Consider the following 17201-nt stretch of genomic DNA (forward strand, 5'->3'; position numbering starts at 1 on the left):
TATTTTTGAAGACTCTTGGGCCTTTCAGAACAGGTGTATATACATTTTAGTCATTTAGCAGACACTCTTTTTTGTCTTTTTTTATACTGGCCCCCCATGGGAAACGAACCCACATCCCTGCCGGCCAAACCCTCCCCTACCTTGGACGACGCTGGACCAATTATGCGCCGCCCATGGGTCTCCCGGTTGCGGCCGGCTGCGACAGGGCCTGGACTCGAACCAGGATCTCTAGTGGCACAGCTAACACTGCGATGCAGTGCCTTAGACCACTGCGCCACTTGGGATATATACTGAGATGATGTGACAGATCATGTGACACTTAGATTGCACACAGGTGGACTTTATTTAACTAATTATGTGACTTCTGAAGGTAATTGGTTGCACCAGATCTTATTTAGGGGCTTCATAGCAAACGGGGTGAATACATATGCATGCAACACTTTTCCGTTATTTATTTACAAACTGTAACCAAAAACTCCATTCAACCAAGTTTTTTTTGTCTAACTTTTATTTTATTATGTCAATCAATCTTTTATTTTCTAAACCTATTTCTGCATGCAATAGGTTACATTGAAGTCTCTCCAAAAATAAATTTTTTATAGATCGCATATCAAGGAAAATAAGGTTTAAACTTGAAAGAGAAAAATAGCAAATACAATAAGTATTGAAGTATATTGGGAAATATGGACATATCTGGATATACCTGTGAAATCTAAATGAAGTTGAAAAAAAAATTTCAGGACAATATTTAAAGTATGATATTATGTTAATGTTTAGCTAAATAGCCTAGGATGAACTGTAGCTCAGCCCCAGTGCCTAAAATGTTTTTATTTTTAAAAACATCAGCTTAAAACTTTTGTCTGTCATTGTATTTTGCAGGACCCTCTCATGAGGGCAACAACAGACGCTCCAACAATTGTCACTCCAGCAAGAGTGAAGCCAGCTGTTTTAAAAAATCTATTTCTTCTTTCAGCTTTATCTCTTGCTTCTCTCTCCTTTTCTTGCATCAGCTTCTTCTTCGCTTCCTCCAGAGCGATTCCTTCATATTTACTTTCCAGTGCTTCCATTTCACTCCTTGTCTGCTCTGCATTCTCTTTCAGAATCCTATCTTTCTCCTCCTCAATCGCTCTATCAGCCTCTTGGAACATTTTGTTGGTGTAGTGGTGCTGTCTTCCATCCGTTATGGTCATGTTGTTGATCTTCTCAAGCAGCTTAGAGACCTGAGAGCGATTATTGAGGTCTCTGTTGTTGAAGGCATGATATCTCCCGTGGCATGATTCAAAGACCAAGGTTTTTAAATCTTCACTGCTGTCACGTGCCATCATGAATGATTCAATACTTTCTCCCTGTAGATCATCTGCACGAGTGAAAACCACTATGGTGTACTTTTCAGCCTCTTTGCCAAAGATCTGCTGGAGGAGGTTCACTGTGCCTTTCTCCTCGTCTGTGTATCTACCCAGCTGGATCACAATCAGGAACGCATGGGGACCAGGAGCAGAGAAAGAGATGCACATTTTGATCTCATTAATGATCTCCTCTTGGGTAGATTTGGTGTCGTACAAGCCTGGTGTGTCAATGACAGCAACCATTTGCCCATCCACCTTCCTTTTGTGTTTTTCACACGCCGATGTCACAGAGGAAGAAGATACCTTAGACATAAAAGCGTTTACTCCCAGGATGGTGTTTCCTGTTGCACTCTTCCCAACTCCAGTCTTCCCAACCAGAACAATCCTCAGCTCATCATTTTGCTTTGGCTGCTCTGTTGGGTGACAAAGACAAGTTCTTCACTATTGGTACAGAATTGCATTTATGCAATGTTTGCCCCTTCGATTAATTTGTATTGTCCTTTTGGCTACAGTGTACTTTATTGACCATAGATTCATGTGATGTTATTTTGAGTCATATTATTCTTATTATTCCAGGGAGATCCCGCTCAATCACATGACATGTCCAATCGAATCATTTTACAGTGAGCATCACAATATCAAACATTCTCTGTATTGTAGGTTGTAAAAATTGTCTCAACATCTTCTTAAAACTAATATAATACTTTTTAAGAGACAAAATATATTTATTTTTTCTCCAATGACTTGGGGACAGTTCAGACACATCAAACAACCATCCACGTGAAATTACAAGCAGAGCAAGTACTGAAAAATGTTTTTGCAGGAAAGCAAGAGACCTGTGCTAAGTTAAACATGCAGCTGATGGTGTCCTTTTTACCCCGACACATTTAACATAGAAAAAAGAGAAAAGCAATGAAAAGCTGGGTACTGGGTACAGGCTTGTGTTTCAGTTAAGTTTGTTATTTATTTATTAATAAACAAAAGAATCAACTTGAATGTTTCACTTAACAAGGTAATAATGTATTGTTTGTGGACAGCATCTTCATAAGAAAAAAAAGAAAAAAATAGACCCCATTATGAATTGATGTACTTGTTGATGAATAGTGAGTGTGACTGTATTTATTATTTATTGTGTCAATTTGATTGTGTCAACCACAAAAGAAGATCCGGCATTTCACAATAAAGTAATTTGAATTGAACTGAACTATATTGGATATACTTAATATACTGTATGATTGACAGCAGTATTTTTACATGTTTACTGTTAGTTGAATGAAAAGTTAGTGTATATTATTTGTGCCAGTAAATGAGCATACTTTTTGTGTACCCATTTAACGATAACTCAACAAAATATATAAAGTATTATTGCATTGACCTGATGGGTTTGCACTACAGTCGTCTACTGATATAAATACCAATTCTAGTTGTTGATATTATTCAATTTAACGTCCTTTCATACAAGTATCATATATACAACAAGTAAGTTAATATACTATTACTGAATATACTTACCCATCTGATTATCCGGGGAACTCATGTTTGAGAAGCGGGATGTGCTGTGGCATCTGTCAGGTGCTGTGTTTGTTTGATTTCAGAGTGATCTCAGCATAAACACCTCCACTCAGATGGGTTGGGTTAAATGCGGAAGACACATTTCGGATGAATGCATTCAGTTGTGCAACTGACTAGGTATTCCCCCTCCCCCCCACCATCTGCTGGACTTTTGATAAACTGTCTCTGGAAGAAAGCAGATCAATCTAACTTCTTTTGGTTTGATGTATGAAGATTTTAAGTGATCACCAGAAGGTAATTGTATTCTATGCAATAATGCAGTATATAAATATTTGCAACAGTAGGTCTTAAATTTGCTTCCTTTGTATTTTTGCCTCACATTTTTCTTGCAAACTTTTGCCAGGATGGTTAGCAAAGCACCCTGGGTAACCCCTTGCTTTTGAGTCATTTACTTGTTATTTAAATTGTCAAATGATACAGCCCTGTAGTGTCCTCCAATCTTGTTTGACATTTTTGGAAGATAATTGATCATATTTTCTTGTATGTCTTCCATTTCCTAATGATTGCTCCCACAGTTGATTTCTTCAAACCAAGCTGCTTACCTATTGCAGATTCAGTCTTCCCAGCCTGGTGCAGGTCTACAATTTTGTTTCTGGTGTCCTTTGACAGCTCTTTGGTCTTGGCCATAGTGGAGTTTGGAGTGTGACTGTTTGAGGTTGTGGACAGGTGTCTTTTATACTGATAACAAGTTCAAACAGGTGCCATTAATACAGGTAACGAGTGGAGGACAGAGGAGCCTCTTAAAGAAGAAGTTACAGGTCTGTGAGAGCCAGAAATCTTGCTTGTTTGTAGGTGACCAAATACTTATTTTCCACCATAATTTGCAAATAAATTCATAAAAAATCCTACAATGTGATTTTCTGGATTTTTCTTTCTCAATTTGTCTGTCATAGTTGACGTGTACCTATGATGAAAATTACAGGCCTCTCTCATCTTTTTAAGTGGGAGAACTTGCACAATTGGTGGCTGACTAAATACTTTTTTTCCCCACTGTATGTAACTCTGTGTTGTTTTTATCGCACTGCTTTGCTTTATCTTGGCCAGGTCGCAGTTGTAAATGAGAACTTGTTCTCAACTGGTTTACCTGGTTAAATAAAGGTGAAATAAAATAAAAAATACAAATATAAATAGATTCCGTAAATTAGTAGTTTTGTCATATATTTCTATTTGGCCGCATGCCTTTTGAATGACAAATATCATGAACTGTTCTCCGCTTGCTGGGCTAGAAGTAAGCATTTCACTGTAATGTCTGCACCTGTTGTATTCGGCGCATGTGGCCAATAAAATTGGATTTGATTTGATTTGATTTAGAATAAACATTTGCATCCTGAGGGCATGACATGCCAAATAACACTGTCATTATTTGGCATGACATTATGTTAATTAATGGAGGTGGCTAGCTAGCTAACATCTGCTTCATAGCTGCAGTGAAAACACTTATTTAGCCCTTTCAAGCATAGGCATAGTTTCAATCTGTTTGTGAGGAGGATACGGAACTGCACGCAATGTTGTGTTCCAGGTGGCAAAGAGCCAGTAGTCAATCATTCAGTGTTGGAACATTTGTGTAGGTTTTTGAAGAATGCTTGTTAACAATGCTGTTAGGATGTAGCCTAATGAAGTGCCTGTCAAGTTCTTATACAACTATTGAGATTAATCCAAGGATGTTGACCACACCCTAACAGAAGAAACATTCTCTCATGAAATCATGTGACTTATAGTTAGAGAATAGGATTCTTGTAAACACGTTTTACTACTATATACTATATTGATCTTGATACTTGAATCCCCCTCTCTGCTACATATGCCCACATGGCACGACTTTCAACTGTCCCAGGTAAAGTAGCTGGAGCATGTGAAGGCAAACTTCCAGAAATGTTATTATAACAGGACCAAGATTTGCATGGCTGCGTTCACATAGGCAGACAAATTCTGATCTTAAAATTCACTAATTGGTCTTTTAACCATTTAGATCAACTCTGAAAAATGTCAGATGTAAGAATAAATAAAAAAAATTGTGGAAAAAATATCAGAATTTCCTGTGTAAACGCAGCCCCTGTTACATGTAGTCATTTGGAGTGTTGCTATCATGGAAAATGTGCTTTGTTATGCTGGTCGTCACTAGTTACCACAACCACAGAATCATAAACCCCGTCTATTTCTACAATTTATCTTCTTAAAATGTGATTATAACCCTAACCTTAACCGCACTGCTAACCTTATGCCTAACCTTAAATGAAGACCAAAAGGCTAATTTTAGTTTTCATGAACTTTTACGATTATAGCCAATTTGGACTTTGTGGCTGTGGTAACTAGTGGAAACCTGGTTATTGACTATGTCTGCTTTCTTCCAGGCTAACGAGGTGATTCGCACACCAGCACCCCTTCCCTATAAATGGGGGAGCACGATGCGTTCTGGGCGCAAGCCATATCAGGGGGATGTAACTGCTGGACTCCAAGCTGCCATGCCGGACCCAGTGCGTGGGTGATTTTACAGTATTGTTGTTGAGTGTATTGGTAAGGTTATTAAAGTAAAAGCACAAATGTTTTGTGTTTAGGTGTGGCATCTTGAAGCAATGCCAGATAGTGCACAACATTTCATTGTTTGTATTTTAATCTGTTATTTTGAAAGGGGAAACTTGATATTCTATAATGGACTCAAGCCTCGCTTATTTGTAGTTGTACTTGTTGTAGTTAACTTGGTAGCTTTTTGTGGCCCATTAATGTTTCCTGTGCTGCTCTTCAATTACCATTGTGACATTATCACTTTGTGCTTTTCACTACAGTATATCCTAAACAGAGTGCTGTGTCTTACAACTTAAGTGCAATAATTGTCTACTGTAATCAAGAATATATTATGAACAACGGAAGGTCTCATGCTTACCCCTGCTTGAATTATTGAAATTGTAATGACACTGTAATAAACAATATATTTTTGTGATCCATTGTAGCGTGATCTGTTTATTTACCATGTACCCAGTTGAAGTCTTTATCGACTCTGCCCTATCTGAAAAACAACCACGTTTTTTCTTCTATATCCTAATCTTACATCAAATTTGGGCATACCTGTTTAGTGTTTGTTAGCCTAGTAACCGATCAAAAACTCTAATCAACTTGTATTTGCATTTCACCTTGAACAAATGCATTTGTCCAAATACAGTATGTTTAAAAACTCTGCCCAAAATTCACAATATAAAACCACTGGTCATAGTGGCAAGGGAAATCTTCATAGAGTAGTTAGGATGCGAAGGACAGAACAAGGGCAGAAACCTGAGGACAGCTATGCACATAATACCTCTTCATGAACTATTTGAACATTGTTTTCTTTTAGGGCATGGACTGGTATGTTCAGATTGAATTAAAGCAGAGTTTCACTCTGGTTATGAGGAGGATGTGGAGCTGAACCCAGTGTAGGGTTACAGGTGCCAAAGAGCCAAAGTTGCACTAACTGGTTTAGGCATGCCATCACTCTCAACACCCATGTCTCTCAACGCCCGAGACACTTCAACTAGTTTGAACTTTTGTGTAGGTCTTTTAACAATGCCTGTTATGCATCTTGGCTGCAGGCACTTTATTAGGCTACACACCTAAATAAAGTGACTTATAGTTCGACAAAAGGATTCCATGTCACTGTGTAAATTATCTTTCAGTTATAATTATCAAACGCCTGTTCTTCTTGTGGAAATGATTAAATGTTCTTAAACATTGGAACATTCTTATTTTTAAAGCTAGAATCCTATTTTTGGACTTATAAATTAATGATATGTACCCATTGATTCTTGAAGAATATAACTTATAAATGCCTCATGAGCATTGTTCAACTTTTGTACCCCATCAGAACCCAAAATATAAGCTTGTTTTACTTCAATGTTTGTTTGAATAAAGGACTCTAGCTTTAAGGACATGACCTGGCAGTAAATTGAGGTGTGGTGTCATTGTTTTGAGGAAGGTGTACCCTCACGTTTGAGAATGAGAAAAGGGTATCGCAGAAACGTTTTCTTATAAAATCATGTGACTTCAAGTTAGGGAAAGGAGTTCCTGTAAACGCATCATATTATTTGTAGCACTATCATACTCACAGTAGAAGCCCAGATTATGTATGCAAAGTATGAATACATGCAAATCAGGATGACCTCACTTGCTTTTCTTGTGACAACAGACCTGATGAAAACCATACAATAGCTTATATGCACAATAGCCAGCAATAATAACCAGACTTCCTAAATCAGTTTTTGCGTGTTTATATTGTTTTATTATGATTCTAAAAACACAACTTGTCATCCATTCTCTTAAAATTCAAAGATAAATGTTCTTAAAATTCAAAAAGAGTTAACCTAGATGTGTATAATTGTAGCATTCATTTAGTTTTGTGCTCACAGATGTGGGAATTCTGTCCCATCCAACCAACCTCTCCTCATTATCTCCTCATTATTTTTCTGATGATGACCAATAGAGTCACTCCTACTCCTGCTGCTCCTGCTGTGAGAAGAATGTTTTTGTTTGGCTTCACCATTTCCCAAATTGACTCATGGACAGGAGGGGACCATGTCAGGGACAGAAGGGACCATGTCAGGGACAGGAGGGACCATGTCAGGGACAGAAGGGACCATGTCAGGGACAGGAAGGACCATGTCAGGGACAGAAGGGACCATGTCAGGGACAGGAGGGACCATGTCAGGACAGAAGGGACCATGTCAGGGACAGAAGGGACCATGTCAGGGACAGGAAGGACCATGTCAGGGACAGGAAGGACCATGTCAGGGACAGGAAGGACCATGTCAGGGACAGAAGGGACCATGTCAGGGACAGAAGGGACCATGTCAGGGACAGAAGGGACCATGTCAGGGACAGAAGGGACCAAGTCAGGGACAGAAGAGACCATGTCAGGGACAGGAGGGACCATGTCAGGGACAGAAGGGACCATGTCAGGGACAGGAAGGACCATGTCAGGGACAGGAAGGACCATGTCAGGGACAGGAAGGACCATGTCAGGGACAGAAGGGACCATGTCAGGGACAGAAGGGACCATGTCAGGGACAGAAGGGACCATGTCAGGGACAGAAGGGACCAAGTCAGGGACAGAAGAGACCATGTCAGGGACAGGAGGAACCATGTCAGGGACAGAAGGGACCATGTCAGGGACAGGAAGGACCATGTCAGGGACAGGAAGGACCATGTCAGGGACAGGACAGGCAGGGACAGGAGTGATGTGTGGGGGGACGTGTTTGTAACCTTTTGTAACAACACTTTTACTATCATCCCTGCTGCAAATATGATAAAGCAACCAGCTGCCCCCTTTCCAGTACCATGACCAGTTATTCTGGTTTTTCTGTAGTCTGGTTTCTATTTTTTCTAAAAGCTCTCTAACCTGATTGTTGTTGCCGGTGTCATTGTTTTTGAACACGTGGTATCCACCCCTGCATTTCTTAACCAGACTCTTCAGATTTCTATCCTCGTGGATGAACTGATCTATAGTTGTGTCTTCCAGTCTCTCCCCATAAGTGAAGAGCACCATTGTGTCTCCATCTATGTTGGCAGGTAAAAGCTCCTTGAGTGTCTCCATCACTCTCTTCTCTTGTTCTGTGAAGCGGCCCAGCTGAATGACCAGGAGGAAGGCATGGGGACCTGGTTCACACAGAGTTATGGCTCTCTCCATCTCTCCTCTCACTTCTTCCTCAGAGAGACGTCACTGTTGGACAGACCTGGAGTGTCCACCACCATCACTCTCCTCCCACACACCTCTCCCTCTTGCCTCTCACTCTTCAGCGTTACTGGTTTGAAGCTGATTCTGGAATCAAACACCTCTTGGCCCAGAATGGTGTTTCCTGCTGCACTCTTCCCCACTCCACTCAGGCCGACCAACACCAGTCTCAGGTCATTGCTGTTAGCACCTGAAGCAAGAGTTCAGACGTGAAATACTGAAATGTGAATATTAACTTCAGACAGACTGAACAACTGTGTTCATGCTCCTGATCAGTGCCATATTTTTGTAACACCGGAATTCCCTGCCATTATTGATAACATCTCAGTCCACTTTCACTTTTAGTTTGGGTGTGTATTTATTCATTTATTAAGTAGATTACTGATAACACAGCAATTTTTTTGTATGTTGCATATTATATTCAACACCATTTCCATTATTTTCATTTCAAAATAATTTCCAAAAGAAAAACTACATTCAATCATGTTTTTTGTCTCAGCTTTTATTTTAATACAGTTCCATTTCACTGAATCTTTTATTTTTAAAAACATATTTCTGCATTCAATAGGTTACATTGAAATCTCTCCAAACAACGTTTTTTAAATGTATTTAATGATACTTTATCATGGAAAACATTCAGGTTAAAACTGTAACGTGAAAAAGGACAGCTACAGTAGGTTTTGAAGTATATTGGGAAATATGGATATACAGTGGCTTGCGAAAGTACTCACCCCCCTTGGCATTTTTCCTATTTTGTTGCCTTACAACCTGGAATTAAAATGGATTTTTGGGGGGTTTGTATCATTTGATTTACACAACATGCCTACCACTTTGAAGACGCAAAATATTTTGAAGACTCTTGGGCCTTTCAGAACAGGTGTATATACATTTTAGTCATTTAGCAGACACTCTTTTTTCCTTTCTTTTTTTATACTGGCCCCCATGGAAACGAACCCACATCCCTGCCGACCAAACCCTCCCCTACCTTGGACGACGCTGGACCAATTGTGCGCGCCCATGGGTCTCCCGGGTTTGCTGCCGGCTGCGACAGGGCTTGGACTCGAACCAGGATCTCTAGTGGCACAGCTACCACTGCGATGCAGTGCCTTAGACCACTGCGCCACTCGGGATATATACATTTACATTTACATTTTAGTCATTTAGCAGACGCTCTTATCCAGAGCGACTTACAGGAGCAATTAGGGTTAAGTGCCTTGCTCAAGGGCACATTTACGTCATTTAGCAGACACTCTTATCCAGAGCGACTACAAATTGGTGCATTCACCCTATAGCCAGTGGGATAACCACTTTACAATTATACTTTTTTTTTTTTTTTTTTGGGGGTAGAAGGATTACTTTATTCCTTATGTTCCTTAAAGAGGTGGGGTTTCAAATGTCTCCGGAAGGTGGTGAGTGACTCCGCTGTCCTGGCGTCGTGAGCGAGCTTGTTCCACCATTGGGGTGCCAGAGCAGCGAACAGCTTTGACTGGGCTGAGCGGGAACTATGCTTCCGCAGAGGAAGGGGAGCCAGCAGGCCAGAGGTGGATGAACGCAATGCCCTCGCCTGGGTGTAGGGACTGATCAGAGCCTGAAGGTACGGAGGTGCCGTTCCCCTCACTGCTCCATAGGCAAGCACCATGGTCTTGTAACGGATGCGAGCTTCAACTGGAAGCCAGTGGAGTGTGCGGAGGAGGGGGGTGACGTGAGAGAACTTGGGAAGGTTGAACACCAGACGGGCTGCGGCATTCTGGATGAGTTGTAGGGGTTTAATGGCACAGGCAGGGAGCCCAGCCAACAGCGAGTTGCAGTAATCCAGACGGGAGATGACAAGTGCCTGGATTAGGACCTGTGCCGCTTCCTGTGTAAGGCAGGGTCGTACTCTCCGAATGTTGTAGAGCATGAACCTGCAGGATCGGGTCACCGCCTTGATGTTGGCGGAGAACGACAGGGTGTTGTCCAGGGTCACGCCAAGGCTCTTCGCACTCTGGGAGGAGGACACAACGGAGTTGTCAACCGTGATGGCGAGATCATGGAACGGGCAGTCCTTCCCCGGGAGGAAGAGCAGCTCCGTCTTGCCAGGGTTCAGCTTGAGGTGGTGATCCGTCATCCATACTGATATGTCGGCCAGACATGCAGAGATGCGATTCGCCACCTGGTTATCAGAAGGGGGAAAGGAGAAGATTAGTTGTGTATCGTCAGCGTAGCAATGATAGGAGAGGCCATGTGAGGATATGACAGAGCCAAGTGACTTGGTGTATAGGGAGAAAAGGAGAGGGCCTAGAACTGAGCCCTGGGGGACACCAGTGGTGAGAGCACGTGGTGCGGGAGACAGCTTCGCCACGCCACTTGGTAGGAGCGACCGGTCAGGTAGGACGCAATCCAGGAGTGAGCCGCGCCGGAGATGCCCAGCTCGGAGAGGGTGGAGAGGGAGGATCTGATGGTTCACTGTATCAAAGGCAGCAGACAGGTCTAGAAGGACAAGAGCAGAGGAGAGAGAGTTAGCTTTAGCAGTGCGGAGAGCCTCCGTGACACAGAGAAGAGCAGTCTCAGTTGAATGACCAGTCCTGAAACCTGACTGGTTTGGATCAAGAAGGTCATTCTGAGAGAGATAGCAAGAGAGTTGGCTAAAGACGGCACGCTCAATAGTTTTGGAAAGAAAAGAAAGAAGGGATACTGGTCTGTAGTTGTTGACATCAGTGGGATCGAGTGTTGGTTTTATGAGAAGGGGTGCAACTCTCGCTCTCTTGAAGACGGAAGGGACATGGCCAGCGGTCAAGGATGAGTTGATCAGCGAGGTGAGGTAGGGGAGAAGGTCACCGGAGATGGTCTGGAGAAGAGAGGAGGGGATGGGGTCAAGCGGGCAGGTTGTTGGGCGGCCTGCAGTCACTAGTCGCAAGATTTTATCTGGAGAGAGAGGGGAGAAAGAAGTCAAAGCATAGGGTAGGGCAGTGTGAGCAGGACCAGCAGTGTCATTAGACTTAACAAACGAGGATCGGATGTCGTCAACCTTCTTTTCAAAGTGGTTGACAAAGTCATCCACAGAGAGGGAGGAGGGGGGGTTCAGCAGTGAGGAGAATGTGGCAAAGAGCTTCCTAGGGTTAGAGGCAGATGCTTGGAATCTAGAGTGGTAGAAAGTGGCCTTAGCAGCAGAAACAGATGAAGAAAATGTAGAGAGGAGGGAGTGAAAAGATGCCAGGTCGGCAGGGGAGTTTAGTTTTCTTCCATTTCCGCTCAGCTGCCCGGAGCTCTGTTCTGTGAGCTCGCAATGAGTCATCAAGCCACAGAGCTGGAGGGGGAGGACCGAGCCGGCCGGGAGGATAGGGGACACAGGGAGTCAAAGGATGCAGAAAGGGAGGAGAGGGAGGGTTGAGGAGGCAGAATCAGGAGATTGGAGGGAGAAGGATTGAGCAGAGGGAAGAGATGATAGGATGGAAGAGGAGAGAGTAGTGGAGAGAGAGAGCGAAGGTTGCGGCGGCGCGTTACCATCTGTGTAGGGGCAGAGTGAGTAGTGTTGGAGGAGAGCGAGAGAGAAAAGGATACAAAGTAGTGGTCGGAGACATGGAGGGAGTTGCAGTGAGATTAGTAGAAGAGCAACATCTAGTAAAGATGAAGTCAAGCGTATTGCCTGCCTTGTGAATGGGGGATGGTGAGAGGGTGAGGTCAAAAGAGGAGAGAGGAGTGGAAAGAAGGAGGCAGAGAGAAATGAGTCAAATGTAGACGTGGGGAGGTTGAAATCCCCCAAAACTGTGAAGGGTGAGCCATCCTCAGGAAAGGAACTTATCAAGGCGTCAAGCTCATTGATGAACTCTCCAAGGGAACCTGGAGGGTGATAGATGACAAGGATATTAAGCTTAAATGGGCTAGTGACTGTGACAGCGTGGAATTCAAATGAGGAGATAGACAGATGGGTTAGGGAAAAATTGAGAATGACCACTTGGGAGAGATGAGGATTCCTGTGCCACCACCCCCTCTGACCAGATGCTCTCGGGGTATGCGAGAACACATTGGTCAGACGAGGAGAGAGCAGTAGGAGTAGCAGTGTTTTCAGTGGTAATCCATGTTTCCGTCAGTGCCAGGAAGTCGAGGGACTGGAGGGTAGCATAGGCTGGGATGAAGTCAGCCTTGTTGGCGGCAGAACGGCAGTTCCAGAGGCTGCCTGAGACCTGGAACTCCAGGTGTGTGGTGCGTGCAGGGACCACCAGGTTAGAGAGAGGCAGCAGCCACGCGGTGTGAGGCGTTTGTGTAGCCTGTGCGGAGAGGAGAGAACAGGGATAGGCAGAGGCATAGTTGACAGGCTGCAGCAGATGGCTACAATAATGCAGAGGAGATCGGGATGAAATGAACTAAACATCAGGGAAAGGAGAGAGCAGGCCTCCCTCACCAAAAAAAAAAAAAATATATATATATAACTCTCCCAACTTCCACCTCAGAAACTATAATTGTTTCACTGAACCACCCGAGTAAAACTCTCCCAACTTCCACTTTAGAGATTAGAATTGTTGTAAACTACAGCAGACTGTTATCAGTAGCTGTAATTAAGTACAGCAGCTACCAACCACCTAACGTTAATGCCTCGGATGAGGTTAGAAAAACAGCTGAATGGTAGCAGCTAGCTGGCTCAATCACAGGTACTCTTAAGCATGAAATAACATTGGAAACTGTCAGCTTCCTGCTTCCCCTGTTTGTCTCCTGGCCTCTAGAGGTCAGCTGTGTTCCCCTTTGCCTTAGTTTTTCCTCATGTGTCCTAATTAGCTTATCTATGTCACCTGTGCCTTGTTTCCCCTTGAGTATTTTAGCTGTGTGTTTTCCCCTTGTTTCTCACTTGGTTATTGCGTCCTGTCTATGTGTCTCCTGCTTTGTCCCACCGTATCAGTCCTAGTAAGTTATTCTAAGTTATCTTTAGTTTGTTTTTCTCCCTCGGGGGAGTTGTTTTGTTTTGCCTCCTGTTTTGGAATATTAAATCTACTTACCTGGAGTATTGCCTGGGGTGTTTCATTTGGGTCCTACAACATCTCCCTCTGTGGCTAAGGGGTAGTACCCCCAGCTCTACACATTTGAGACCGGAGTTCTAGCCTCGGCTTGTGACAGAATAACCAAGTCAATCATGGACCCAGAAACACTCAGTTCCCAGGACCTGTTGGCGGTGATCATTCGACATGAGGCTTCTTTCCAGCGCCATGAAGCCGTTCTCAGCCGACAAGAGGAGCTGATGGCTAGACATTCTCAACTCCTGGCCGAAATGATGAGTTCCCTTCACCAGCTCGTTGAACGCCTCCTTGGTTCTCCCCCTTCCCCCCGGTCACCTCCCAGTGACGACAGGCCTTCTCGGTTGGCGGAGCCCCGACTACCACCTCCCAAGCCCTTTTCTGGGGATCCAAGCTCTTGTCAGGGTTTCTTCACCCAATGCTCCCTCACCTTCGAGCTCCAACCCTCAAGTTTTCCCACAGACCGTTCCAAGATTGCCTACCTCATTACCCTTCTTTCAGACAAGGCGCTCGCCTGGGCCTCTGCGGTGTGGCAGTCCCAGGAGGCCTGTTGTGACTCCCACGCTGCATTTGTAGAAGAGTTCAAGCGGGTGTTCGATCATCCTGTCAGTGGGCGGGAGGCTTCCAAGCGCCTACTGTCTCTCCGTCAGGGCCCCCAAGCACGGCAGATTTTGCCATTGAGTTCGAACCATAGCAGCAAGGAGCGGATGGAATGATGAAGCGCTGAGGGTCTGCTTTCAGGGAGGGTTATCTGGCCCTTCAAGATGAGTTAGCCACCCGTGAACCAGCTGAAGATCTCGAGTCCCTCATAGCCTTGGCCATCCGCCTGGACAATCGTCTAAGAGAGCGGAGAACGGCTCGCCGTCAGGTGTCTCAGTCCCAAGTTCCTCTGAGCAGCTCTGTTTCTCCTGTTGGGACTCCGTCATTCAGAGCTGCCCCGGCTCCTGAACTGCCCCAGGATTCCCCGGAGAGCATGCAGTTAGGCCGTTCCAGGCTTTCTTCCAACGAAAGGGAACGTCGCATGAGGGAGCGTCGGTGCCTCTACGCGGGGTTGCCGGCCACTTCGCTCCACTTGCCCCGAGCTTTCGGGGAAACGCCTGTCCCCGCCCAGCTACAGGAGGGTTGTGATGGGGAAAATTAGAGCTCCTCCTACTAACGCGGTCCTAGCTATTCCAGCCACTCTGTCCTGGGAGGGCCACCAGCATCGGGTCCAGGCTATGATCGATTCCGGTGCCGCAGGTGATTTTATGGATGTAACCTTGGCTAAGGAACTTAAGATCCCTACCCAACTACTTCCTCAACCCCAGGCAGTTACAGCCTTAGATGGCAGACCTCTGGAACCAGGAAAAGTTACTGAGGCGACTCAGTCCCTGCGACTTACCATCTCTCAACACCAGCAGGAGGAGACCTTCTATCTCATTGACTCTCCCGAGTATCCTATTATCCTGGGTCACCCTTGGCTATGCAGACATAATCCCCAGATCGACTGGCCTACTGGCACCATTCTTAGCTGGGGTCCCACTTGCCAACTCACCTGCATGCTTCAGAGTTCCTCAGCCCCTAGTACCCAGTTTCAAGAGTCTGTTGACGTCTCCCGAGTCCCCAGTGTTTACCATCGGTTCAAAGCAGTGTTCAGCAAGGCCCGGGCTACTGCCTTACCGCCTCATCGCACTTATGACTGTGCCATTGATCTACTCCCTGGGTGCTGCCCTCCTAGAGGTCGGATCTTTTCCTTGTCCTCCCCGAGCACGCAGCTATGGACACCTACATTAAGGAGTCCTTGGCAGCCGGCCTCATCTATGCCTCTACTTCCCCGGCTGGGGCGGGCTTTTTTTGTTGAAAAGAAAGACGGGGGGTCTGAGGCCTTGTATTGATTACCGGGGACTCAACAAGATCACGGTTCGAATCGATACCCTCTTCCTCTCATGGCCACTGCTTTTGAGCTGCTTCAAGGGGCTTCCATTTTTACTAAGCTGGATCTCCGCAATGCTTACCATCTCGTGCGGATCCGGCCAGAGACGAATGGAAGACGGCGTTCAACACGCCCACGGGACACTATGAATATCGGGTGATGCCGTTCGGCTCACCAATGCCCCCGCAGTATTCCAAGCCCTGATTAATGATGTTCTCGGGATATGCTTAATCTGTTCGTCTTCGTGTACCTGGACGATATCCTCATCTTCTCGAGGTCACTGAAGGAGCATGAGGGGCATGTTAGCCGGGTTCTCAGAGGCTCCTTGACAATCACCTCTACGTTAAGCCTGAGAAGTGTGAATTTCATGTTTCTCAGACTCAGTTTCTCGGGTTTATTGTCACTCCCGGGCACCTAGAGATGGATCCCAAGAAGGTCAAGGCGGTCCACGATTGGCCCACACCTGCCACGGTCAAGGAGGTTCAACGGTTCATTGGCTTTTCTAACTTCTATCGGAAGTTCATCAAGAATTTCAGCTCGGTGGTAGCCCCCTTGACGACGCTTACCAAGGGAGGAGGGACCAAGATTCACTGGGGTCCGGGAAGCAGCAGGGGCCTTCGAGGATCTCAAGCGCCGCTTCACTTCTACTCCGATTCTGGTGACCCCTGACCCAGAGAGACCTTTCGTGGTGGAGGTGGACGCCTCAGAGGTGGGGGTGGGAGCCGTCCTGTCACAGAGGGGTGCGGATGGGAGATTACACCCTTGTGCCTTCATGTCTCGCCGCCTGTCTGAGGCCGAGCGCAACTACCACGTGGGGGATCTAGAGTTGCTTGCGGTTAAACTGGCCTTGGAAGAGTGGCGCCATTGGCTTGAGGGGGCTCAGCACCCTTTCCAGGTTCTCACAGACCACAAGAACCTGGAATATCTCCAACAGGCTAAGCGGATGAACCCTCGGCAAGCACGATGGTCCCTTTTCTTTAATCGATTCCAGTTCATCCTGACTTACCGACCTGGCACCAAGAACGTCAAGCCGGATGCTCTGTCTCGAGTCTATTCTCCCGAGGTACAAGAGAAGCCCTTGGCATCGATTATTCCGAGGTCTAGGATCGTCGCACCTCTTCAGTGGGAACTAGAAAGAGGGTACGAGAAGCTCTTGCCCATGAGCCCGATCCAGGCGGTGGTCCTGCCGGTCGCCTGTTCGTGCCTCTCTCGGTTCGGGCCCGCGTCTTGCAGTGGGGTCATGAGTCGCCCCTTGACATGCCATCCTGGCAGTGCTCGCACACTGGAGTTCCTCCGACGGCGGTTTTGGTGGCCGTCCATCAAGAAGGACGTGCAGGTCTTTGTTGAGGCCTGCCCTGTGTGCAACCAGGGAAAGTCGACACGCCAGCGACCCCAGGGACTGCTCCATCCCTTACCTGTTCCTCGAAGGCCATGGTCACACCTTTCTCTGGACTTTGTTACGGGACTTCCTCTATCCCAGGGCAACACCGTCATCCTGGTGGTGGTAGACCGTTTCTCTAAGGCTGCCCGGTTTATTCCCCTGCCCAAGCTGCCTCGGCTAAGGAGACTGCGGAGCTCCTCATGAACCATGTCTTCCGGATATTTGGCATTCCCCCTGGACGTGGTCTCTGACCGAGGTCCCCAATCTCGTCCCGGTTTGGGGCCTTCTGCAGGCTTATTGGGGCCAC

The 17201-nt window shown here is 45.6% G+C and overlaps 1 protein-coding gene across 1 annotated transcript; it reads right to left on the reverse strand.

Moving 5' to 3' along the window:
- Positions 1-382: 382 nt before the first annotated feature.
- Positions 383-2947, reverse strand: LOC123489593 (GTPase IMAP family member 9-like). The gene is made up of 2 exons (XM_045220023.1): positions 2859-2947; positions 383-1759 (listed from the first exon to the last, which is right to left on the reverse strand). Exons 1-2 carry the CDS (start codon positions 2881-2883, stop codon positions 864-866), a joined length of 921 nt encoding a protein of 306 aa, XP_045075958.1. The 5' UTR covers positions 2884-2947; the 3' UTR covers positions 383-863.
- Between the last annotated feature and the right edge of the window lie 14254 nt (positions 2948-17201).

The sequence above is a fragment of the Coregonus clupeaformis genome, unplaced genomic scaffold (assembly GCF_020615455.1).
Source record: "Coregonus clupeaformis isolate EN_2021a unplaced genomic scaffold, ASM2061545v1 scaf3037, whole genome shotgun sequence".
Classification (NCBI taxonomy): Eukaryota; Metazoa; Chordata; class Actinopteri; order Salmoniformes; family Salmonidae; genus Coregonus; species Coregonus clupeaformis.